This window comes from Castanea sativa, chromosome 4 (genome assembly GCF_040712315.1).
Source record: "Castanea sativa cultivar Marrone di Chiusa Pesio chromosome 4, ASM4071231v1".
NCBI classification, from domain to species: Eukaryota; Viridiplantae; Streptophyta; class Magnoliopsida; order Fagales; family Fagaceae; genus Castanea; species Castanea sativa.
The window spans coordinates 14,319,239-14,347,193 of NC_134016.1; the positions used below are offsets into that span (position 1 = coordinate 14,319,239).

The window sequence follows — 27,955 nt, forward strand, 5'->3', positions numbered from 1 at the left end:
TAGCCAAACAAGATTTTTCAATAAGAACTATTTTTGTTTTCAAAACATGAAACTTCTTTCTAAAACAGGGAACCAAACAGCTTCATACAAAAATGTTTTTATTCTTTTATTCTCTTAGATGGTGTGCCCAAATGCATGATTGGTAAGTAATTCAAGTACACCAACACTAAATCAAAGTCAAGAGCCTCATAGCTTAGCAATATTGTTTGGTTTCCTTGAGTCCTTAACTAGAAACATGATTAGAATCACCTTTCCCCACTAGTATGTTGTAACATTGAATTATCCAAAAATAAAAAACAATCTAACCAAAAATGAAGGAAAGGTTTGATACACCTAGCTTCACTAATCACTTATCAGTGCCTATAACGGGTCATGTTCCGTCTCACTTTACCAAGCCGATCACAACGTTTTCACCAACTCTCGTTGTTATCAAGCCACTGCTCATGTTTCCTTCTGATTTCATCTCAGCCATTGATCATTACGCATCACACATATCAAGATGCATCACAACCAAAAATCTAAAACTAGGCATGGCCTTGCACTCACACCTTATCAAAACAGCTTTCTCATTCAACCCAGTCCTAACCAACGGCCTCATGGATATGTACTCCAAATTCAACGCCATTGAAAGTACCCAAAAGGCCTTTGATGATCTTCCTAATAAAACCACTCGTTCATGGAACACAATGATTTCTGCGTGCTCTAGAATTGGTCTTTTCGATAAAGCTCATAAACTGTTCGATGAAATGCCAATACCAAATATTGTTAGCTATAATTCGTTGATTTCTGGTTTAACCCATCATGGGTTTCAGAGGGAATCTATTAGTTTGTTTAGACAAATGCAAAAAGACTATAATTGTTTAATCTTAGATGGGTTCACGCTGGTCAGTGTAGTGGGTGCTTGTGCTTGTTTGGGTGCTATAGCATTGTTACGTCAAGTTCACGGAGCAGCAATTGTTTTAGGCTTGGAGTTGAATCTGATTATTCATAATGCACTAGTTGATGCTTATGGAAAAACTGGTAAACCCAATACCTCTTATTCTATCTTTAGTCGAATGCCAGTAACGGATGTTGTGTCTTGGACTTCAATGGTTGTTGCTTTTGCGAGGGCATCTAGACTTGATGATGCTTGTCGGGTCTTTAATGAAATGCCCATTAAGAACACAATCTCGTGGACTGCTTTGGTTGCCGGCTATACTCAAAATGGGCATGCCACTGAAGCATTGGTTCTTTTTCAGCAAATGATGGAAGAGGGTGTCCAGCCTAGTGCTCATACTTTTGTTTGTGTTTTAAGTGCTTGTGCAGATTTAGCACTTGTTGAAAGAGGTAAACAGATTCATGGTCACATGATTCGAAGGAGCACTAGTAGCAACTTGTTTAATATGTATATATTTAATTCTTTAATTGACATGTATTGCAAATGCGGAGGCATGGAATCAGCTAAAACATTGTTTGAGTTGATGCCTGAAAAGGACATTGTCTCTTGGAACTCATTAATAACTGGATTTGCTCAAAATGGGCTTGGTGAGAAGTCACTTGTTGTGTTTCAGAGAATGATAGAAGCAAAGATAAAACCAAATCCTGTCACGTTTTTAGGGGTGCTATCCGCCTGCAGCCACTCTGGTCTTGTATCTGAAGGGATCCGAATTCTTGACTCGATGCAGGAGTACGATGTAAATCCAAGGCCAGATCACTATTCAATTTTAATTGATTTGCTTGGGAGGAAAAACAGACTCAAGGAAGCAGTAGAGTTGATCGGGAAAGCTCCTAATGGTTCAGATCATGTTGGGATGTGGGGTGCACTATTGGGTGCTTGTCGAGTCCATGGGAATTTGGATCTTGCTAAAAGGGCTGCAGAAGCTCTGTTTGAGTTGGAACCCACCAATGCTGCGAGATATGTTATGTTATCAAACGTATATGCTGCGGCTAGTAGATGGGGTGATTCGAATAGAGTGAGAAGGCTTATGGATGAGAAAGGTTTGAGGAAAGAATCAGCTTATAGTTGGATTGAGGTGAGGAATGCAAGACATGAGTTTGTAGCCAAAGACAAGTTCCATTGTCAGATAGGCGACATATATGAAGTGATTGGAAAGCTGGTAGATCATATGAAGGATGCTGGATATCAGCCCTATTTCGGCAGCCTTTTTCTTCTGGATGAGGATGATAGTGTTTCTTGATCTTATTATCTGGATGAGGATTTGCAAATTCATGGGTGAAAGCCTGCTCAACAAGCTTTAGAAAAAGACTGTGTTGCTGGCTAGGTTAATCGCTGTGTCTCCATTTAGTCCAGCTTATGCATCTTTCCAGAAAAAGATTTAGACAATGTCAGCCTTTTTTGGAGTAATGACCCCTTATCAAATAAAGCTCTTGCTGGCCTTGTCTTTGAGGCATATTTCGTATCTTTCAACCTACAGTAGTTGGAAACCAGTTATCTCGGCATTGGCTGTGTCTTTGTTAATCAGGAGTTTTCTTCAACCCATATACAACCAAACTCCCTATAAAACTATATAAAGTGTGAAGTCATCTGGTTGCAGCGTCTGATCTACATCCAAATCTCTGCACTGGTAGGACAGAACTTTTGTTTAATATTTACCTTACCAATAGTAGCAGGGTACAGCAAGTATACAGATTACTTGGTATTATGGTATACAATAGCCTTCAGCAATTCTAGTGCTATGCACAAATTGTAGGATTATCTCTGAAGTAGCCCAAGTGTGACATTCATTGCGTGGAAGATCCATATTAACTACTAATTCAAATTGTGGGTATCTGGCACTGGAATGGGGACAAGCGCATAATCCAACAGTGTCGTTCATTGCCTGTTTTTAGTTTATTCAGTTTTTTTGGATTATGTACAACTTGTTAAAGCCTTACTTTGTCTAGGTACAGCTGTATATTTGTTGAGCTTAATTTTTAAGTCCAATAAATCAATGAAAATATGCTCTCCTATGTGAGCAAAGTTACCAAGTTAGGATAACTTTTTTTATTTTTTATTATTTTTTAAGAGCAGTTGAAACTCAGGATAATTTGTTTTTTTGATAGATAAGATAGAATTTTAACCTATGGTATTCATAGCATAATGATTGCTCTTTATTATCACTCCATAATGATTACTCTTTATCATCAGGTTAAAACATCAATCAGTTTATGGTGTAGGTAAGACTTTACCGATTGAGCTAACAAAATCTCATGACTTAGGATAACTTATTATCTTTGAACTATCACTTAAGCCCCTCTATATAGCATTTGAATTTTAAAGATATATGATCCAAATGTTTTTGCTATGTGGTAAAATAATTGATATACTAAACTGGCTGAGATGGGGGCTATATCAGCTATGGTAGGAAAATAGGGCTTTTCTGAGTGTACAGAACTACCACTTGAGTTTTAAGAGAGCCTCAACTGGGCCGCAGCTCAAAACCCAACCAAAATTATTCGTTCGTGGGCCTGTCGTGGGGTCCACAAGAACCTGTCAAGACTCAAGTGTGACTTTCCATGTGAAACTTCAGTAAGAGTAGTATCTTCTAGAAACTAGAAGTGATTTTTGTTCTCTTGTGGAATCCAAAGATGGATTTAGAAATGGAATATTCGTTGCATTTATACAAACTTCAAGGAAAAAACTATTATTTATACAATTGTTTAGGAGGAGTGTCATTTTCATAAAATTCAAGGGATAGTGATGTTCTAATGGTATTATTTACTCGTATATCATAATTTATAATGATTTGATATGCACTTAAAAATTAAAATCCAACCTACAAACATATTACACACGACATTTAAGGTTTTTCTAAATAATAAAGAAATTATAATAGATCAAAAAATTCTAAGATTATAAACATAAAAATATTGATGTTTAGTATAAATAATAATATATGTAATAAAAAATATTAATTATGATAATTTTATTGCTGTGTACATTATACAATAACAAACATTTTCCTAAATAACAATTATAGCGTGGATAAAAGTATTATGTTTAGTAAGTTATCTTATATATATATATATATATATATAAGTATAATATAGGAAACATTTAATATATATTAAAAAAATTAAGTATAGAAAAAGCTTATCTTTCAGGATACTTAAAACTAAAACTTGATTTATTGATTTATTATATTATTTACAAATGAAAAAAAAAAAATAGAAAGAAATGGTTCTATAGTTTGTAGGTAGAGCCAAAGGCTCTTGTTGCGTCCGCGTGGACTTCTTCCTAGCAACTATTTTTGTGCGAGTAGGTGCCCCTATCACTAACATAATAGTATTAAGCTCAAATGCTCAATAGTCAATACTATTAAGCTTGTTTTTCCTCTATAGAATCTTTAGAATTTATTAGGATGATGTTGAATCAAATAGCTGGTTATGATTTTTTAATGGAATTAATATTAATGAAATTAAAAGTTTGGGATAAAGGTTACCTAAAATGCCCATCCACCCAAATTTCCCCCTTATCACCTCATACTTCTATAAACAATATTTATTTTATTTTATAAGAGCATTAGCATTGATGGAATTACAAAAGAAGAGAGAGAGAAGAGAGAAAAGGAAGAGAGAACTTGTATAATAATGAAAGAAAGAGAACTCGCCAAATAAAAGAGTTTTTTTTTTTTTTTTTTTTTTAACTTTTTTGCTACAGTAACTGAAGGCTTAGGTATAAGAAAAGGATGATATTTGTAGACCAAAAGATACTGAAGGCTTAGGTATAAGAAAGATGCAACGTGCCAATGTCACACTAACTACCAAAATTGGGTTAGACCTTACTAACCAAAGAAGGCAAATCGTTATGGTGAGACTGTGATGTTTAAAAATAATGGATGACGGGTATGGAGTTCAGTCCTAGAATCTAGGAAAGTTTTGGAAAAACTTTTACATTCTAGAAGGTAGGAAATGGGATTGCTCTAGATATTTGGAATTCTACTTGGTTGCCTGGGTTGGAAAACTTTAAACCTAAACCTAGAGCTAATATTCCAAATAGTATTCTGACTTGAATTTCTAAACTTATATTGCATAATCCTGTGAGATGGGATATGTAGTCAGGTAAATGCTCAACAAAGTCAGCATAAAAAGTGTCTCGTTAGGTTAGAAATATTGAAAATAACACTATGGAGAGAGTAAGGTGTGGAAGAAACTTTAGAAAATTGAAAATCCAAGAGAGGCTTAATTAAACTTCTATTATGGAAAATTAGCGTGGTAAGTCATCCCAACAAGATCTGTGATTAGGGAAAGAGTTAATATCACAGAAAAGGACTGCATATTATGCGAACATGAGGAAGAAAATCTGGAACACCTTTTCATTGAGTGCTCATGTTGCAAAAATTGTTTGGGCTAATTCCCCTTCCAGATTTTTTGAATTGCTTGAAAGCCGAACGGGTGATGAACTTGACATTACCAAAAGACAACCAACAACTATCAAAGGAGGAAGCAAGCAATTTCATACTATTTGTAGCAATTTATTGTGACAGAATATGGATGATGAAAAACCGTCTCATAAGACAAAACGACAAAGAATTATTATATTTATGGGTTCTATTAACGAATGCCTTTAAGACATTTATTAACTTTTCCCTGTATTTATTACTTTTACCAAGATAAATTAATAAACTAACTTCTATCACTTTATGTGTTGGGAATTTACAGTTTTAAGTAGCAACAAGAAGTGCTCTTGGGATCTTCCCATCACACGTTTTGTGAAGGTTAATTTTGATACGGTCATTAGTGAAGACAAAGCTTATATCGCAGCAATAGGAAGAAATCATAAAGAGGAGTTGAGTTTTGCATTGACAGAGTTGACATACGACCATGATCACCTTATTACATAAGCAAAAGCAGCATTTTTAGGCAACAACCAAAGCTACCGAACATGGTTATAATATTGTAATTGTTTCACATTGGTCTATAGAAAATATCACTCTTATAATCCTAATTGTTTTTAAATTCCAGAAAAATTACAATTTACTGCCTAAACTATATTGATGGGCCTAAGACGAAAAATGAATTGAGACTTTTTATATATTTATTAATGACTTTTAAAAAAAATAAACTAAATATTGCTGAAACTCTATTCTCTTGTTAGATGCAAAATTACTAATTAATATGAACCACTTAGAATTTTTTTTTGAGAATGTCTATAGAAGCAAAAAATTTGACAAAACATTTCACATCTATTGATGTGGTAGATTAATAATGGTAAGTAAAAAAGTGACATTAGTAGTGGACCTAGATGAGAATTAGTAAAAATTTGTCAACTCAATTGTTGTGAAAAATCTTGTGAAATTTTGTGTATTTCTCTTTTTTTTTTTTTTTTAGAAGTGCTAAATTCATAACATTTTTACAATAAATTCTAGGTGTTAAGTTGTTACTAGTTCTAATTTGAACCTACCATTGAATTTTTTTTTTTTTTAATCACCAATAATAGCTAGTAACATCCTACTACTTAGAATTTATTGTGAAAGTATTGTGAAAAATATTATGAACATAGAATTTCTTTTTCGTAAAAAAAATACTATTTTATTTATTGGCTAATATTTGGGTTTAATTAATAATATTAAAATGAAAGAAATAACTCTATTGGTTAAAATTAGGAGGCCTTTTTTTTACTCGGGGCCTTAGGCGACTGTCTCTCTTGCTTATATGCTAGAGCCGGCTGTGTATTACACTTTGCACTATAAGCTTTTTGAAAGCACGTTTTGCACCCTAAATTATGACCATTGTTACACTTTGCACATTGACGTTAAATTTGCAATTAATTTGGACGAAAATTTAAAGTTTAGGGTGCAAAATATACTTAGGAGCATAGTTTATGGTAGTTAAGTGTAATTTCTCATTTGCTTTTAAGGGATTGAAAAGAGGGACAATTAGATCTTTTCACATTATGTCATATTTTTTTATCCAAGTTAACGGCAAACTTGATTTTGGGGTGCAAAGTATAAACAAGACCATAGTTTAGGATGAAAAATGTGCATTTCGAAAAGTTTAAGGTGCGAAGTATAATTAAGAGTATAGTTTAGGGTTGTAAAATGTAATTCCTCCTAAATTCCTTTAACTAATTTTTAGGGTGCCATATTTTTTACACGTTTTACATCTACAATATTTTTACAACACTTTCATAATAGATCATAAGTGGTAAGTTGTTATTGGTTTTAATTTAAACTAACAACTTAAATTACTTTTTTATCCATTTATAACTTACCACTTAAGATTTGTTGTAAAAATATTGTTGACATAGCATTTCTCTAATTCTTTTAAAATTCCTTTTAACTATTTGGTATGTAATTTCACACTTTCAGGGAATTTAATTTTGTTACCTATAATGTTGCTAAATGGGTCCTTTCTTGTAAGAGAGTTAAGGAAAATATTCTCATCTCCTCTTTTCTTGATCTGTTGTCTAGAATATGCTTTGAAGGAAATGGTCTTAGTCCCCCACAATTGTAGTCTGTGTTTGTTTCTTTTTCTTTTTAGTTAATGAAAATTGTTATCCAACCAATAAAAAAGGGTCACTCCCAAAGAAAAATAGCTCCGCAATGGTCCAAAAATAATATCAAGCAAACCAAGTGTATTACGTAATATAGTTCAAAGAAATTGATTTGTTCGTAGAAGAAGCTTCTTTTGATGGTAGAGGAAATGAAAACTGCCTTAACAAACACGCACCACATGTTGAATCGGTGAAAGCGGAAAGCAGAAAGCGGAAAGCCACTGACTACAACCATTTGGAAATTGCACACGATACCTCTCATGAAAGTCATTCATGCATGCTTTTTTCTACAACTTTGAGTCAAATTTCAGAGCCAAGAATTCCAAGTACCATCAATTTCTTTGTCAATGACTATTTTTTGTTCAAGTAAAAGACAACGGTAAGTTTCCAGGCACCATTTCTGAGAGAAAAAACAAAAATGTGAATATCATTTTCTGCCATTGTTCGGCCGCCTTTCTTTAATGTGCTCTTACATTTATTAACATGACAATCATGAATATAGTGTACCTTTTTTGTGTGCTATAGGGTAGGCAATATTAAGGGTTATTAGTGCTTGGTCTTCTCAGATTTCATCCCCAAAAAAAAAAAAACTTCTCAGATTGTCAAGTATGGATTCAAGCCAAATAAAATGTTGATGCTTAAGAACATACACCCCTCTCATGATCTAATTTTAATGATACCGGCGTTATTTTTCATAATTTTCTTTATAATTGTTGATATAATATATTGTGTTTAAAGCAAATCACTTTCACCGAATCTATCGTTGATACTATTATGTATAAATTAAATCAGCTAATATCAACAACTGTAGAAAATGTTTGTCTCCCGACATATCATTCAAGAAGCAGCGCCTTTTTTTATTTTTGTCTAGTCCTTTTAGTTTCAAAGAAATGAGAGTCTGAGATTCGGACAAAAGAAATGGACTAAGATTAATGGCAGCTATTCATTACAAATTATGGGTCCATTTTGTAAAGTTCACTTTAAATTATTATTATCTTAGTTTGAGGCTAGTTTACAATACCTAACTACCATCCAAGTTTGGTGTCAAAATTAATGAACAGTAGGGGGTCCTAATGTGTCAAAATCAACATATTATTTTTATTTAATAGTCACCGAATCCCACCCAAATCAAGTATCAACCCACTAATTTCTTAATTTTGTCTTTGAATCATATTTTTCTTAATAGTGGGGGTGAATAATGCAAATTAATGTTAAATTAGTGTGTTTAAATTTACAAATGACCATGTAGAATACATATCATAGCTATAATTAACCCAATAGACCAAAATTAAAAATTAGATTTGAAAGTCATTAGAGAACCTTTGAAGTCTATACAGATGGAGAAAAATTGGAGGCTAGACCATGTGGTTGTCCCTCCCGTCCTAGACGGCAATGACTTTTGGGGCTCCTCATTAAACTATGGAGAAAATGACAAGTTAACATTGACTAGTCTGCCTATGAAAACGTTGCTCCCTTAACTATTTTTCTCTCACACATTATAAATTTATAACTACAACCTATTTTCTCCTTTCTCTAAACTCTCCTCAAACCATGCTTGATCACAGGCAAGGATTCACTGGGAAACCACTTCATTCTTCAAGTCCAAAATACCAAATACAGAGTAGTCATGACAGTACAGGAGATATAGAATTCGATTTCTGGGGTGTACATGATAGTGATACCATGTATAATGAGAATTTTAGCGATCAATTTGGCACTGAAATAGAGTTTCAAGTTCAAGCAAGCCTTGTTCAAGAAGGGCTTGGAGGGTACTCACTACCCTTATGGAAAAGAAACTCATCAAAAAAGGTTCAATATGAATCTTCTCCTTTGCTCCCACACAACCATCATCCTAGCAATCTTTCCCCCACTTCAAGGAGAAAAATAATTGCAGATGGTAGGAAACAGCTTATGGAGATGGTCAAAGACATGCCCGAGTCGTCTTATGAGCTTTCTCTAAAAGATCTTGTCGATGAGCAGCATAGTTTGGAGGAAGTTCAAGAGGGTCCTGTTGAAAGTGGCTCTCATTATGAAACTGGAGCTGAAGATCAAGCCAAGAAGCAAAAGAAGAATACAAAGAAAGGAATTAAGAAGGTAGGTCAGTTGTCAAGGATTGAAAGTATGGAAAGTGAAACTTTCCTACTCAAGATGTTCTTTCCTACTTCTCTATCTTTTAAGAAGAAAACCAAGGAAGGAAAAAGCTCAAAATTTTCTCCAAGTTCATCTTTTGAAGATACCAAGGACCATATTGACAAGGAATGGTGGTTGAAAAGGTTTTTTGTCACAGGAGAGAATAAAAGAAGTCGAGAAAATAGCAGGAATGGAAGCACCAGTAGCAGCAACAGCAGCACAAGCAGGTATTTGTTTAATTTACTAATAAGATCCAATGCTCAAGTGATGGTATAGGGATAATTTATCCGCCCATGGAAATCAATTCAAATTATGCTTTCCAAAGAATTTGATTGCGCAAATATGTTATTTTAGAATATGAAGTACACTAGTCAAGAATTCACTTAAAAGAGTTGTAGAAAATTATAAAAGTTAGAATAGAATTCTTAAATCTAATGCCAGAGGTTAATATTTACTATTTTGTGCAGGCATGATGATGCCAATTTCACACCCGGTTGCTGGTACTTCTTCCACACCAACAAAAACAAAACTAAGAGACAGAGAGGATTCGACTTGTGAATGGAAGGCAGTTGAAAACTGAATAGGATTGATGATCATAGCAGAATTGATGGTATGGTGCTTTTTGTTCCTTGAGATTATCCTCTGGTAAAAAATCTCTAATTTTTGACAAGTCAATCTGCAAGTCTTCTCGCTGCTGGAAATTTTGGGGGGACAGTAGATAAAGCACAAATGGCCAGATGGAGGCTGTGCTAATGAAATTTCTGAGTTTGAAAATAACATTTAATACCGCTGTTGTAGTTGCTCCAGGCTTTAGCATGGCTGAAATAGAAGTTAATATTCTAGTCTGAATATTGGCTAGCAAAATTTCCTAAAAAAATGTGTATAGTTCCATGTACACTAATGCAATATGCAAATCCCAACCCCAAAGATGGATTATAAATAAATAATTTAGCAAATAGATAATCTTTCTTGATTGGGTGGCATTTATATTTCTAATGAAAAATTGTGTTTGAACTCTTTGGGTCAGAATTTAAAGGTCTTTGTTACCTTGCACTATATGGTGATGCAGAAATGGAATGCGTAAGTAGCCCAATCTTTTGGCAGTCCTAATCCACAGGTAGAATCCTAACCAAAATTTACATCATGCATCCTCTGCACTAATCATTCAAGGAGAGCATAGCCTGCCTACTGGAGAAAGCAAGGCCCTCATTCCCAAATGAACCTTTCTATTATTCAATAGCCAACAAGTCAGCTAATCAACTCAAGCTTTTGTAGTAAAATTCTTCAATACTGCATCTGCATGGAAGAAATCAGCAAAGTAGGCATGCCTTAGACAGGTGATTTTGAATGTGGATCATGAAATAATAGCAGAAGCATAATCAACATGAGCTTCTTACCAATTTTCTTACAACAGAAACCTCAGAACCCTGAGTTTGGCCAAAGATGCAACATATTGCATTTTAATATTTGAACAGATTTTTTTCCATTAGTTTGGTCCTACTAATTTTCATAATAAAATAGAATCTACAGTTTTTCAAAGCATCACCTTTTCAAGATACAGACTGATGAAAACAAGCTCATCCAAGCCATACCTTTACTCATTGTACGTGCATATCACATCCTCTGTTTTACGCAAGGATTTTGTTGTATTGTGTAATACTTCCAATCAATATGCTTCCTTTTTTGGGTATTTAAGAAAAGTCAAAAGATTCAAAAAAATCACTTTAAAAACGGATAAGATGCTCCAAATGAATACAATATACAGAGACGCAAATTTGATTTTTTTTTTTTTAAATAATGAAGGTAAAAGGAAAAAGAAAAGCCAATCATGATACTAATAGATAATTGGGACCTATCTGCCACTGAAGTCTTTTTCTTGGAATAATTGATCAGAACTAGAGTTCTAAACCTCAAAACCTATTATTTACAGAACAGTGAACATAACTTTCCAAAATCTTTAGTTTCTAGCTATCTTTGTCATCTTCAGCATCCTGCAGAAAAGCACCTCTTACTTTTGCCCTGCCCAAATTTTATAAGCTGAGTCATTACATGAATATATATATATATATATATATATATATATATATATATATATATATATAGAGAGAGAGAGAGAGAGAGAGAGAGAGAGAATGATACTGGAGACGCTGACTTACCTGCGATATGCTGGCACAACACGGTTGACAACTTTTGTTGAGCTTGCATCTTGAACTTTTAGCTTGTCTGCAGTTCAATCAGAATCCATTATAAAACAAACGATGCTAATAATAACTTCAAGAAACTTCTTTAGCCAAAAGAAAACTTCAAGGTTTTCTTATTACTTGTTAGAAATTTATGGTCTAAAATTTATGTATGCTCACAGGTTTTCTTATTACTTGTTAGATTTCAATCATAAATGCACCAAACCATGCAAACTAAAATCTAATTTGTACCCCTGCCTGATTGAAGCAGCAATGAGTCTCCATTTTGAAAATACTTATATTGTTAAGAACAAATCTATCATGGTCTCTGATAATAGTAAAGAAACAAGATGGAATTTATTCAAAATGCAAAGGTAGCCACTTATCAAGGCAACCAACAACCATTCCTTGCAGGGGGAAAAAAAAAATACAGTGCACACCTGGAGAATTTTGCAAACCATTTCTCATAGGAGGAGCAGAAACATCTGCTTTGTCTGTGGCATTCTTCTTTTGAAACTTCTGCCTCTTTGAGTAGTAATCCAGTTGGCTCTGTATAGTTTCATTCCTTTCCTGACAGATAAAAACAAGATTTGCTAATAAGGAACGGAGCAGTAATCTGTTCAAAAATGACAGACAATACAGCATTCAATAAGTACCGTAAACCATACTTAATTTCCTCATAACTAATTGGGGGAACTCATCATTACAACTATAAAAACAACGGCAACAAAAAAAGCCTTAATCCCAAAATTTGGGGGTTGGCTATGGATCCTCAACAGAAACTCAGCATTACCAATCACAAAATTAAAGACAATCTCCTAAACAATGACTGTCGAAGGTAAAAAGTAAAACAATTTTCTCATTTAATAGAAGAAATTGTACTCCACAATCATCAAAGTAAGCAATTTCTTTTCCATCACAAAATTTAACTTAGTTCAAGCTTCAATAATATATAGAGTTGTACAAACTACAATGATATTAAACTTTCAATAGTACAATTTAGCGCGTCCACAAGAATTGAGCAAAAGGGTTTTATACAATTCACACAAACACATATCACCAATAATATTAAAGATACAAAATAAGGTCCTAATTAGAGAATGATGGCGAAAATGATGCACGCATCTAACCTCAATTGATAAGGTGAGGTCTTATTGAGTTCAGATGAGCTGTATTACCCAGCAGGAGAGAGAGAGAGAGCAGAGCATGAAACTAGGATGCCTTTGTATTGCTATCTAGCTAAGGGTACATACATAGTCTGAAGTGATTGACCTATTCTAATATTACCATAATGTGTGGATTCATTAGATTATATGAAATGAATAGATCAAATGTTTCCATAGCTAATTTTGCATAAAGATACCCAAAAGTACACCAGCTCAATGCAAAAATCTTGACTCAAAATGGAGAGTTGGAGTAAGAAAGATTTGATCTCAGTGCTGCACTACTTCGACTACGGTTTTAGCTATTTTCATAAATTTCAACTGTTAATCAACAGGCAAGCATACCTTCTCGGCTGATATCACTTTTGTCAACTGAAAAGTTCGCTCTTGCTCTGAAAAATTACAATCAAGGAGCAACAGTTAATACAACCACAAGCCAATTTTGGAACACCTGAAGTCATAATGATTCTTGATAACATGAAACAAAAGGTTTAAGAAAGAACAAGAGAAAGTGAACTCACCCAAAAGGAAAAAAAAAAAAAGCACATAACAAATGAACACATGGATGGCTTACTTTATTGGCTTAAAATATAAACTGAGTAAAAACTAAGGTTGTAACTAAAAAAAGTGAAAATTTAAAAAGTTGTACCTAGCCGAATAAGCTGGAAACTAAGCAATGCTAAACACACAGGCATAATGTAGAGAGAAGAATAAAAATAATGCAGGGGAAGCATAGAAGGATAAAGGCAAGCACATACATTTTTTTTTTTGGGTGGGGGTGGGGGGGATAAGTAATGTATACAATTATTCATCATGTAAAAAGAAGTACAGCACATGAAAGGCCACAAACAAATTATCCATTCAAACTCCAAAATGCTCATTTTGTGTAAAAACATCACAGCATGCAAATCTCAACAGAATCCTGCAGCAACCAGACTCTTCAAAGCCATTAAAAACATGATGGAATCTTCTAAGCAGCCACAAATTCCTTTTTCTTCTTCTTTTGACACACGCACACACGCACACACACAGATCACATCTCAGAACAATGTATTTCGCATCAAATGGAACAAAGCCAAAATGAAAAAGATTGATTGTATGATTCTCAAGCACAAATACTTCCAGAGGTAGGAGTCAAAACAGTGCCACAAATACAGCTCTTCCATATCAGCATATCCCTCTTTATAGCCATGGCAGAATTTAGGTCCATCATAGAGTATATTACCATACTGTGACTCTAAATGGAAAACCTATCTAAAATTTATCCATGCATCAAATATGCTTCAAAAAATGCAGCCACCGAATCAGCTGACAACACAATAGGCCTAATGCCCTTGTCTAGACCTATATTTAAATGCAATCACAATTCTGCAAAAACCTCTAAGAAAAACCCAAGTTTCTGTCAGCCATGTTTCGAGTACCACATAGATTGAAAGGTGTTTTGTGTGTCCAATATTCTTTAGCTACAACAACATCAAAAATCAGATATGTCTCTTCAAATCATCCATTCTCAAGTGTGTTAGAACAACCATCAAATGTTGTTAGTAGCTGATAAAACTATCACTAAAAAAGAAATAATTAAACAGAATATTACCAGTGAATATAAAAAAGTGAAGAACCACAAAAAGACAAAAGCTCAGATAAAAGATAATTATGGGGTAACAGTTCTACACATGAATAGAGAACCCAACCTTCTACTAATGAATGCCGCGTGTTTTTGAAAGCTTTGAAGAGCTCCAGAGACAGATTTGCCATAGCCTCACTAGCAGCAGCGTCCACAAGTTTTGTGAGAGGAATGGAAATTAGTGGCATTCCTTTCAATTTCTGACCAACTAATTTTGCATACGCAGCACCTAAAATACAAGAAGCAGACATTTACATGCATTCGATATACTTCTTCACTCAAATTTCTGAATGCAAATGTTGTGTTCTCATTAAAGAATGTACATATATATATATATATATATATATATATATATATATATAATATACTGTTTTACAGAATAACATGGTCCAAAGTACAACAAGATACTATCATCATTCACACATTAAAATGATACACAGCCATCACAACCAAGTACCAACTGCTCCCAAAGAGAACTACCCAACTTATGAGCATGTCTGGTTCATGGGCACAGCCTCCTTGAGGAATAAAATCGTAGAACCACTACCTGCAACAAGAGATAGCTCGCAGCCAATAGTGTTAAGAACAATTCTAAACTAATATCCATTTCTAATACTGAACCAGACACCTCCTCACCTGTCACTACTATCAAAAGAAGCAAAGTTACCATTAATTTATCACTTTTAAAATAAACATCACCACTGCAGCAGAGTAAGTCACTGCCAGTGTCTATCACCTCCATTTCCACAAGAGCTCTTAGTATTACTACCACAATTATTTAACCATTACTAGTACAATAGTACCAAACTCCAAACAACACCTACCCCCCCCCCCCCCCTTTTTTCCCCAGCAGGGGGACTCCAACTCAAAAAAAGTGATTGCCTTCTTAAATTTAGATCCCCACCACTCAAAGCATTTTGATTTGGGGCTGTGTTGTGTGAAAACAGCTATAAGCCTCTCTAATATCCATCACCAAAGATATCACTATCACAATGGCATCGGCAAGAAAAATTATCACTAGCAACAACAAACTTGACATGCCATTATGTTATCTTTAACATCCCAACACCCCCCCCCCCCCCTTCCTGCACAGATACCAACCTACCACCACTTATTCATCACCTTAAACATGATAAATGACTACCATTTTCATCATTGATATTCTGAACTGCATCAAGAATACTGCCCAACTGTCACCTCCATATCACAAGGCACCTACAACCATAACCAATTAAACAACATTCCAGTCCTAAATTACCATCATGGTTGCCAACAACTTATGAAATCAAAACCTCAACAAATTTTCACCACTGCTCTTATAAAATTCCTAACACATGGTGATGCAGTCATGGAAGATTAATTTTTTACTACTTGCAAATTCATCTATTAAAGATTTATTTTATGGGGTTCACTTGTGAGTTATGCAGTCCAATTTTAGTAAGAGTTGTATGGTTTTAAAGGTCTAAATATATGTCCTAGGGTTAAACCAATTTTCAATTTAGGCTTTTTTTTTTTTTTTTGATAAGTAATAAGATATATTGATACCAAAAAGGAAGGAAGCACCCTAGTACACAGGGAGTGAACAAGGGAACAACAAATCAAATACAAAAATTGCAAGAATCTAGGAAATCAATAAAAGAAGGAAATGATTGGTTTTGCAAAGCAAACAACCAATCTAACAAAGTTCTAAAAAAGAGAAGCTTGAGGTCCGGAATAGATCTCTCAAAATTTTCAATTTAGGCTTTTATTTAACATGTAATGGTTAATATCATATCTGGAGGCAAAATCATAATTTATACAATCCTTGAAAATTGAGGGTAACTTACTTGAGTCTAGAAATTTCAGTTAAATCTTAAGTATCTTAGGTTTTGTTTTATTTGAATCCAAGGTTGTGTTTTTGGTTTACTAGTCCAACTAGGAGTCATGATACTACTAGTACAAGTAAGAGTCCTTATGTTTATTTATGTTTAATGTACTCAAAGAATAGATGGAGATGATTAAGTATATATTGGGTGTTTTGAACATTGAGGCATGTTGGCTTCATATCTCCCTTTCTCTTCTCCCTTTGCTTCTCTTTCTTGAGCTATTGTTCACAAGTACTATTCATAAAACCCTTAAGCAGTATAAAATCTATTTTTTCGTTCTTCCTTACAATCCCAAGTCAAGTCATTCCTCTTCCTATCAAAACCATAATACCTCATATACTTTCTGTATCAAATAGTCATTTAAGAAAAAAACAAAAAACAACAAACCTAGCCAATTTCGAGCCCTAATTCTTTCTTCCACAACTCTAAACCCTAGATCCACAAAGACTCCTGAACCTTAACCCACTACAAGCAGATGTTAGACAAATTCACCAATTTTTCCTACATCGCATGTTCAAAGGACAAGCACACTAAATGTTTAAACCCATTCAACTGGAAGTTTGTTAATGAATTGAATTCTCTAAAGTAGACAGAACCTCAAGTTTTATAGAGTTACAAAACAAAGTTACAAAATAAAAGTGAAGTAGGTTTCTAACTTGAGCTTCAGTCAGAATTTGCTCAAGTGGAACGAATTCAGGAAGGCTAGGGAATGTCTAAATCCATGACCAGGCAAACAAATTAATATTTTGAGCTTGTAAAAAAAATGAAAAATACAGAACATATCTTGGTCATCCATACAGCAAATTCAGCATCGAAATACATAAGCTAAATGCCAAGGCATTCAATATAACAAGTCATGACTCACTCTGATCCAAGAGAAAGAATAAACCCAGTTGTACACTTTGTTATTAGAAAGAAAGCAGCCACTCTTGTCAAGAAGAAATGACCTATATTGAATTTATAATAAATCACACACAGAGTCCCTCAAGTAATTATAAAGGAGTGCTTTAAAATATGAATTTTCTGATAAACCATCAATATAAAGAAAAGAAGGGAGACAGAAGCAAGGAAATATAGTTACCACCAGAGCTAGAATGTCCCTCCATAACAAGCTTTAAATCTTCAGATTTTATGGAAGCTATAACATAGTCAACAAACTCAGACCAAGAGCCCCCTATTCCAATGTTATCCCTCTGCACATTACGTTACTAAAATCAAAAAATAAAACAACAAACCAATAAGTGTATTCACTCCAGCACATAGAAATTTTCTCACAATTATTAAATTTAACTTGGAGAAGCAATTGAAACACAAGTAAATCTAACAAAAGGACACATCCAAAAGGATGTCTAGAAGAAAGGGGTCTTAGCAATTTTGAATAGTATTTACTCAAGATAGACAAAACCTGTTTAAATGGATCTAATAACAAGTACATTTCTAGCTATTGTATGAAAAGGGAAAACAATATACGAGAAATGACATTCTAAAGTGAGACAAGCATTTATAAAGCATAAAAAAAAACCATCAGTCATACATCGGGGCTCTTTATGCAGGCTTACAAAAACTGTATAAACAGAAAAGAAATCAAAATATTATAAACCCTACAAACTTGTCATCTTTTATAATGACTGAAATACAAAAAACCAAAAGCAAACCAGTCCTTATGCAACTAGTAAGGCAAAGCTTGAGTAGTTGAGTTCTTCATTAAAATGACAGGGAAGACCAATACACGGAAGACCCTCCTTATAAACATTTCCAGGTGGGTTCAACCATAGCTTAACGTCGGCTGAGACCCAATAGCATTAATCCATGGATGTCCTGAGTTCTTCATTGTTTAAAAATCCAAAGCAATAAATGTTTAACACCCCCCCCCCCCCCCCCCCCTCTTCAAACAAAAAAAAAAAAGATTAAAAAAAGAGCTTTTCTAGTTACCACCCTATGGTTTTAGAATTGAACACTAACACCCAGTTGGTGTTGACTTGTGAAAACTCCCCCTATTTCCCTTATTGACAATTTCTTCTTTTACAGCAAGTGGGGGATTATCCTGCTTCTTTTTATGAAGGAAACCAGACAATGCCACTGAGACTAGCGACCTAGCCACTCAGAACTAACTAGCTACCCTGTATTAAAGTTTCGATCGGATAATAACATGGTAATTGCAGCTCTTGGCAACAAATTTAACTAAGCCTTTTGATTGTTTTCCTTTTTCCTAACTCTTTCTTGGCAACCAAACAAAGGGTATGACAACATATACAATCAAACATACACATAAGTTAAACAAAGGCAAACCCAGAAGCAGAAACAGAAAGCTCACCATGTCTTCAAGCTGCACAACCGACTTAACGGCCTCCCACGTATTGAAGTGGAAATCAGTGACATCGATTCTGAGGTGTGAAGGATCAGAAGCAGAAACGTGGAACAAAAACGGACGCAGCTTAACCGAGTCTTGGCCCTGGTCCCATTCCACCTTCGGCTCGCCGAATATGGGCTCCAAGTCTTCAAACCCCATGCTTGCAAATGCACACACAGAGAGAGAGAGAGAGAGAGAGAGAGAGAGAGAGAGAGAGAATCAAACTCTGTTTGGTTACTGAGAAAATGAAAGAAAAGAAATGAGAGACAACAACATTTTAGGTGTTTCTTTTTTCCTGTTTCTGATTCCAAAATTTATGGAATTTCAGGAATCCAGACAGAACCAAATGGAATAGGGAATTTCGCATATCTAGGGATTCATCCTTTTTGGTTGCCGAGAAAATATCGGAGAAAATTAGAAATTTCTACAACAATTTTTTTTTGGTGTAGTTGACTTGGCCGTACTTCTCTGAAGCCAAAACCACACACATATATAAAATGTATTATAAAGTTTCAATCTTTTTTTTTTTTAAATTTAAAAAAAGGGGTCGAATTTTCCTGCCTTTTCTCGGCAACCAAACACCAATATGAAAAATGGCGGGAAAATTGGAAAAAGAAAAGAAAAGAGAGCAAGGCATTATTAATATGGAATGGAAGGTGTAAGAGTAGAGAGAGAGTAGAGTATTGGAGATAGCATAGCATACCCAGTAAAAGAGATGAGAATCCACAGATACCAACAGAAGATTGAAGAATGAAGAAGAAGTCCCAATTTATAATGGTGTCACTGTGTGAGTATGAGTCTGACAGTTAGGAGTGGGAATATTGTAGAGGAAGTTTTGTGGGGAAGTGATGATATTTTTGAAATTCCTAACTTAAATGGTAAAAACTCTCACAATAGTAACCCCTAATTCTATATTTAATTTAATTTAATATGATAATTATTCTTTTCTCAAAAAAAATTAAAAAAATGATAATAATTAATAATTTAAAAAAAAAAATCAAAGTTTGTAGTTAAAAAGTAAATCATGACTTTTTAATTTTGTCATAAAAAACCTATTTTATATTATTTTTAAAACTACTCAACCCCAAGGTATGAAACCAATTGGCTCATAATAAGCCTTAAACTTTATTAATCATAACAATCAAAATACTTTGTCTATATTTGTTGTGAAAAACAATCAATGAAACAACTTATTTGATGAGAATAATTTTTTGTTTGCAAGAGTTTTGCTGTGGTGGATGTTTTCTTCTCCATATGAAAGAGAGAGAGATAATACAATAAAGAAAGGGTAGTACCAATAAAGAGAAAAGCTTTTAACACATACAAATCAATGAAAATTATATTTAAGAAAGGTGCATTCCAAAATGGAACCTTTTAAGTCTGATGCTTAATGGGTTTTAAGCTTTTTTTTTTTTATAATTTTTTATTTTGCTATTCCTAGAAAGGGAAAAGAGTTTGTCATTACAGGTTATCTGATTTTTTTGTGCTCTGTTTGCTATTGGGTATTTGAATTTGCTGGTGGGTTTTGTGGAGGTTTTAGTGTTTTTTATCCGCAAAAATGGTAAATGCATGAGATTGGAAATAGTTTTTATTTTGTATTTCTTTGAATTCTCAACCGCAAATGTATATCTTCATCGTGCATTGTGCTGGCAGCTTATTGGTAATATCTTTTATCATTCCCATTTTATGGTCTATTGGGTTGTTTTCACTTTCCGTGTTGAATTTCGTAACTTTCAGTTTACAATACTTTGGCATCCTTTTGGAACTGATGATTTTATCTCCATGATTATTATAGACCGAGTGGACCAGGGAAGAGGATGAGAAACTGCTCAATCTTGCTAAACTCATGCCCACCCAATGGAGGACAATTGCACCAATTGTTGGGTGTACTCCATCCCAATGCCTTGAGCGCTATGAGAAACTTCCTGATGCAGCCTGTGCTAAAGATGAGAACTATGAACCGGGTGACAACCCTCGAAAATTGCGTCCTGGAGAGATTGACCCGAACCCTGAGTAAAGCCTTCACGTCCTGATCCTGTTGACATGGATGAAGGAAATGCTTTCCAAGGCACGAGCTCGGTTAGCCAATACTAAGGGTAAGAAGGCAAAGAGGAAAGCCAGGGAGAAAGAGCTTGAGGAGGCCAGGAGACTTGCTTCTTTACAGAAAAGGAGAGAACTGAAGGCTGCTGGAATTGATTATAATGCTGAAATTCCCTTTGAGAAGAGGCCTCCTCCAGGCTTTTTTGATGTTACTGATGAAGATAGAACAGTGGAACTGCCCAAGTTTCCCACCACAATTGAAGAACCTGAAGGGAAAAAGAAGAATGGATGTGGAAGCACAACTAAGAAAACAAGTTATTGCAAAGAATAAAATTTCACGAAGGCAGGATGCCCCATCAGCTATACTGCAAACCAACAAGATGAATGATCCGGAAACAGTTAGGAAGAGGACAAAACTTATGCTTCCTGCACCCCATATTTCGGACCATGAGTTGGAGGAGATTGCAAAGATTGGTTATGCTAGTGATCTTGGGGGACTGAGAAACTTATTGAAGGGAGTGGTGCGACTTGTGCTCTTCTAGCAAATTATACCCTGACACCACAGCAGGGAATGACCCATTTACGAACTCCACAAAAAAAACCTGCTGGTAAGGGCGATGCAATTATGATGGAAGCAGAAAACCTGGCAAGGTTGTGGGAGTCTCAGACACCATTATTAGAAGGAGAGAATCCAAAGTTGCACTCTTCAGATTTTTCAGGGGTCACTCCTAAGACTAAGAAGACAGAGATCCTAACACCAAATCCAATGCTGACTCCTTCGGCAACTCCTGGAGGTGCTGGTCTTGCTCCTAGAATTGGCATGACACCATCAAGGGATGTCTATTCTTTTAATATGACCCCAAAGGGAACTCCCATCAGTGATGAGCTCCATATTAATGAAGATATGGATATTCATGATAGTGCAAGACTTAATCAAAGAAGACAAGCTGATCTTAGAAGGAACTTGCATTCAGGTTTAAGCACTCTTCCACGGCCAAAGAATGATTACCAGATAGTTATGCAACTGGTCCCAGAAGATAATGAAGAACCAGAGGAAAAGATTGAAGAAGATATGTCTGATAGGATGGCTAGAGAATACACTGAGGAAGAGGCATGAAAGCAGGCTTTGCTTAGGAAGATATTGAAAGTACTGCAGTGGGAGCTCCCTAGGCCTCCTACTGCTTCGTTGGATCTAATTAGAAATTCTCTTATTAGAGCAGATGGAGATAGGAGCTCCTTTGTTCCTCCTACTTCTATTGAGCAGGCTGATGAAATGATAAGGAAGGAGCTCTTGACCTTACTAGAACATGATAATGCAAAGTATCCTCTTGAAAAAAAAATGAACAAGGAGAAAAAGAGGGGTGTTAAGCGCTCTATGAATAGATCTGCTGTTCCTGAGATAGATGATTTTGAAGAAGAAGAGCTGAAAGAGTAACGAATTTAATTGTGCTGTATCATCAAGGTTCTTGTTTTCATAACTGCTTCTCTAGTTGTCACTTTTGTCACCTTGTTTTTGTGTATTTGACTTTATATGAAGCACCTTTATTGAGTCAGTGGTACTATCCCCCATCTTTGAAGTTTTCATTGATGCAGAAATGAAACCATTGTCTTTTTATGTTTGTACCAGTAGAAGTGTCTAGCATATTCACTTGTAAGAAGAATCTTTTAGGTATGTGTTCCATGTATCTTTTTGGCATCTCTGAAACATGTATTAATCATCCCTTGGAAGTTTGAGTTGAGAAAAGAAAATAATAGTTAGGAAGAACATAAGATAGATTTATAGTTTGGATGCCAAAACCTGTGTGTCCTGGTATATAAATTATGTGTGCTTGTGAATTATTGTTATACAGATGAGCAAGTTCATTCCTATGGCATCAGTATACTGTAATATTTCTTTTTTGGATTCATCATGGTGACCTATTATCAAGGAACAGCATCTATAACAATGCTTCTTAGAATGCTCGATTATACCAAAAAATTGAGTTTATGAACTGTTTGTGTAATGATTCTTTATAGTTTGTATTCCTTATATCTTCCTCCTTTTTGGTATATTATTTGTTACTCTTGACACTTGTATCATCAGAGAGGATCAAGTTGCAAATTTTTAATATATATTGTTGTTGGCAGGCCGATTCTTTGATAGAGGAAGAGGCCCAATATCTTCATGTGGCAATGGGGCATGAGGATCAATCCCTTGACGAATTTGTTGAAGCACTCAAAACTTCTTTAAATGATCTCATGTACTTCCCTACCCGTAATGCTTATGGTCTCTCAAGTGTGGCAGCAAACATGGAGAAACTTGTAGCCTTGCAGAATGAATTTGAGAGTGAGAAAGAAGATGGATCGTGATAAAGCTAAGGCAGAGAGCCTTGAGAATAAGGTTAAAGTTCTCACACATGGTTAGGAGGTGTGCTAGTGCCATTTCTTAAGGACAGTTCTACCTGCCGAATCTTTGTTCTGGCCCTTCTGGGCATCATTTTTAATTTTATATTAGTGCCACTTCTTGAGGATTATGTCTTCTCCCTAGAACTTGTTGCTACTTTCGTAAGTTTTTATTCTATGGCAAGCTTACTTAATTTTATCTTGAGAAAAAAAAATCATGTTGCATTTTTTCGCACCAAATGTGAAATATGGTTTAAATTATAGACATGTCTTTAATAACAAAATTTTGGCAGAAATATGTTTTGACTTGTTTCCTGAATATATTGGAACCTTAACTGTAAATTAACATAAATGCAGATGTATGGCTTTATACTTGCATTGGCATTGCATACCTCTGTTTCAACAAGCTCTTTTTTGTTTTTTAATCATTATCTGGGGTAGAAATTTCTCTCAAAATGTGCCTGTTATTTTTTCAACAATGATAGGGCAATGGGGAAAAAGTTAATGTAATTTATTACAATAATGTGCTAAAGCCCATATAAATAATCTTTTAATCAAGGTCATGGAAATTTCACCCATTAACAAAATGTAAAATTTATTCTCAGATCCATTGCTTTTCAGCCATGATACTTAAGATCAAACTCCATAGGTTACAAAAATATTGGATATCATCTTTTTAAGAAATACTAACGAATGCCCTTAGGGCATTGGTTAATAATCCATTTAAAGAAAGTTTTTATGAGAAAAGAAAAAAAAAAAAAAAGTAATTAATATTTTGACAATTTTTTTCATTTTCTATAAAAGTGATATTAAAAGTGAATGCCCTTAGGACATTGGCTAGCATGACCCCATGTTTTTTCAGACTCGAGCTAGAACAGTTCTCTGGCCAAAGATTGGGGAAACCTTCAAGCAGATGGGAACTGCCACAACGGAGCTTGAGTTGTTTTAACGCATTACAAAAGCAAGAACAATTAGCAGCTTCACACCGGATAGATAGTATCTGGAAGGAAGTTCAGAAGCAAAAGGAGCTTGAACAAACCTTACAGAGGCGGTATGAGATCTTGTAGCAGAGCTAAAAAAATGCAACACCTCATGCATGAATACAGAGTACAAGCACAAAAGCAAGAAGAGATTGCAGCCAAGAATCATGCTCTGGAGTTGTCTAAGCCTGCAGAAGATCAGACTGTTGTGCAGAGCATAGACTATGCTGCATAGTGACTGATGAGCCTATTCCCTCTCCAGAAGAGCAGCTTGGAAGCTCTATTTCTGGTAGATCATCTAATGATGAAAATGCAGGCCAGCAAATGGATGTTGAAAAAGATCATCCTTCGGTGAGCCTAAAACCTGATATGGATGCTGATGGCCAGAAAGAGCACCCTCAACCGTGCATGGATGAAAACTTGCGAAGTAACATGCCTTATGCAGAGGGAAAGAGCACCACAACACTACAAGGTGCTAGTTTTGAAGGTAATGATATTCAGCTCTCGCATTCGGATAGAGATAGCTCTAACGGAGCTCCTGACATGATGCATGTGGAGGAAAATAAGATTGTTATCGACTCTGTTGATGGGGCCTCTGGTGACAATATGACTGTCGAGGTTACCAAAGAGAATCCACATATTGAGGATCGCCAGATTGTATTGGAAGCCAGGAATCTAGATGGTGTTTTTAGCAAGCAAGAAGATTAGCCCCAGAAACGGCTGGCAATGATGGTTGTGCTTATGGCGGTGCCATGTGTGGCCTCTGTTGGGAAAGGGAAGGTCATAATTCAGCTGGGAATAGCATTAACAAAACGCCAAATGTGTTGACGCCAAAGGAGAATTCACCTTTCCTGTATTGTGCTTTTTATTGAGAAACAATCTAGATTTGGCAGATATGAATGCCACTTCCGAGCAGGTTATCTCAGAGTTGGACAGTTGGTGAATTTTGCGGTCCCTATGAATTGATGAAATCTTAAATTGGAGTTTGTGTTGAGCTGAGCGGTAACCTGACTCTTGGTACTGTTCTTTAATTGTTCTTTGTAATTCAGGTTCATACCAGAACTGGAAATCAATTATGTACTGTTTTGTTCTGTTTAAACACAAACCAAAACTAAGAAAAAGGACGTGGTTAAAGATCTTATTCTGGTGAAGGAGAGAGCTTAATTTGGTCTTGCATATGGTGCAATTGTAATTCAATTGTGAAATGAAAGTTGTTGTAGATTTTCTTTTTGCTATGATAATGTAGTTTCCGCTTAAGATTTAATTTGATTGTATCACAGTTTCCATTATCAATACTCAGGATTTTGAATTTTATTTGATCCGGTAGTTCCATTTTTAAGCAAAGGCACAGGTTGAAGTTATGAAGAATATTATCTGTGTCTTTGTGATGTCACAGCCCTCATGCTACCATTACAGCCATTAATTTAACAGAGAATTATTCAAAAATTAAAACCTGGTTAATAAAAAAATCAATCACAATTGTTATTTGGTTTCAAACCATGTGCAAGTTGAAAATATTCATGTTAAAGTAGCTTGTGATTGTGAAGAATGTTTTAAAGAATAAGAAGAGCATAAAGAATATATATTTCTTAGAAGGAGATGAAGATTAACTTTTTACTTACAAATTCAAAGTGTGAAGTCTCTTCTTATAGATTGTTTCTACTGGAGCATAGCATGAAAGTGCATATGTTCGATACATAAGCTCAAATCAAGACTCCAAGTGTCTTAATTCTATCAATTTCCATGCAAGCAAAACCTGGTACCTGCATCGCACGTCAGATTCAGCTCCAGATCCTTAGGTGTTGAAAGTTGAAACTCATCTAACACAAAATTTTAAAATATATATTGATGATGCCGAAGAAATCACCAGTAAGCTGCGAGCACTCTCCAGATCGAAACAACACCTGCGAAGAGAAAATAGATGATCGAACAGAGAGCACCGGTATGGTGCCGGCCAAAAACCCTTCGACGATCAAGTTAGAGTCTTTTAAACAACCCTAAAGTGCCAGAGTTGAGATAATTGTGCGTACCTTTGGGTCATGAGGGTTTTGGGGTATATACAGTGGTATGGAGCCGAAATAAACGCCTTGGTGAAGAAGTACTTTCCTTTTAGAAGAGTAATTCGTGGATCTTTGCCTATTGTATAGAGCCCTTTCCTTATAGGAATCTTCTTGACTAAGGTCGAACATGTAGCACAAGAACTTTCCTTATATTCACGTATGTAGAAGTCAAGATAAGCTAAGAATGAAGGTTGGATTACTTCTTCAGCTTTTACATGCCAAGGTCGTCAGCCCACGTGTGCCTCCTACACTGTCGTCAGCCTATGTTCGTCTCCAAAACGAACGTCAGCTAAGGACCTTCACAATCAAGGTCGTCAGCCTTGACTCGTCAGTTTGATACTTTAGCCTAACGTCGCCACGTAAGGGGTGTGGCCTCGAACATCAAAAGGAGGCGTCCTAATGAGAATGGCTAACGGGTTGTATATTCCCGTCAGCCTTCTTAATGTATTGACAGCTTGTAAAAAACGTCACTATCATACACACACACACACACATATATATATATATGAAAAATAAAGATAGAACATAGGAATCAACACCTAGACTTGTTTAAGTTCAGAAAAATCCTTGGAGTAAGCACTAGGATATGCAGGAAGCGCATATAAAATTTTATTAAAACTTAGTTTCATTGGATTTTGGAGTTGCTAGTAATTTTTATTTGTGAATTATATATATATTTTATATTAGGTCCTAGTATTTAATTAGGTATATAGTATTTTTATTTAAAGTCTAGGACATTTCTGTAATATGCCATTTGGATTTTCTATGATAGTTAGAATTAGGGTTTAGTGCTCCTGTGTAAGCTTTTAGTCTTGTACTCCTGTCAAAGGAGAGATTCTTTTGATGAATAAAAGTTTATATTGAAACTATCTCTAGGGTCTAATACCTATTAGAAATATGTGATTAAATGATTAAAATTATTATATCCCAATAGTTTAAACTTTTGGAATAATCAGTAATTTAACATGATATTAGCGGAAGATGTCCTAAATTCGATTATTGTATCCTTTGCTCTACCTACCATTTAAAATCCCATGAAATATGTGGTTAAATGATTAAATTTACCATTCCAATAGTTAAAACTCTCCTAGTGGTTTTTTCTAATTGGATTCTAACTCTAAACAAACCTATAAGTGCTAACTGTAGGTTCTATCTTTACTTTTCCTATATTTAATTTTAATTTTGAATTATTCTTGTTTTTGTTGCATCAAATTTAGTATTAGGGCAAAAAATTCAATTTGTATGAAGATCATTGTTAGTCAACCCAGACCAGGTAAAAAAAACCCTCATGGATTCTCCAATACTAAAAATTTTGATTCCCCACCAGCCACCATTAATCATTGTCACATTTAGGGTCTATTTGGTTGGAGAGATTTTAGAGGGATGAAAAAAGGAGAGAGAGAAAAGTGGAGAAAATGATTTTTTTTTATTTATTTTATATTTGGTTGAAGAGAAGAGAGGGGTAAAAATTAGTGGGGCTCAAGTATTTTCTCCTCAAATCCGCTAAAATGTTTTCTCCCAAAATCAAGGAGAAAACTAGAGAGAAGAATTGTAGATGAAAAAACCCATGTGCACTTGCACATGGGTTAACGTTTGTCATTTTCTTCTTTGGTCTTTTTTATTTATTTATATATTTATTTTCCTTTGGTTTATTCTTTAGTTTTTGTCTTTTTATGTACTCCTCATTGTATGATTTTTTTTTTCTCA

At 34.9% G+C, this 27,955-nt stretch overlaps 1 protein-coding gene and 2 pseudogenes across 3 annotated transcripts; 2 read left to right on the plus strand and 1 right to left on the minus strand.

The window, feature by feature from the left end:
* Positions 1-245: 245 nt before the first annotated feature.
* LOC142632484 (pentatricopeptide repeat-containing protein At2g21090-like) lies at positions 246-10,633 on the plus strand (annotated as a pseudogene).
* A 683-nt stretch (positions 10,634-11,316) lies between these two features.
* Positions 11,317-19,654, minus strand: LOC142631720 (uncharacterized). Of its 3 annotated transcripts, none has more exons than XM_075806006.1 (8): positions 19,490-19,654; positions 18,751-18,946; positions 17,518-17,629; positions 14,639-14,800; positions 13,293-13,339; positions 12,225-12,354; positions 11,761-11,827; positions 11,317-11,623 (listed from the first exon to the last, which is right to left on the minus strand). In XM_075806006.1, exons 2-8 carry the CDS (start codon positions 18,943-18,945, stop codon positions 11,569-11,571), a joined length of 768 nt encoding a protein of 255 aa, XP_075662121.1. In that variant the 5' UTR covers position 18,946; positions 19,490-19,654; the 3' UTR covers positions 11,317-11,568. The 3 variants fall into 3 exon arrangements, with proteins under 3 accessions (XP_075662121.1, XP_075662123.1, XP_075662122.1); XM_075806008.1 differs by having other exon boundaries at positions 17,521-17,629; positions 19,490-19,630; XM_075806007.1 differs by having other exon boundaries at positions 18,751-19,023; positions 19,490-19,627.
* Positions 19,655-20,407: 753 nt separating this feature from the next.
* Positions 20,408-25,286, plus strand: LOC142632485 (cell division cycle 5-like protein; annotated as a pseudogene).
* Positions 25,287-27,955: the final 2,669 nt, after the last annotated feature.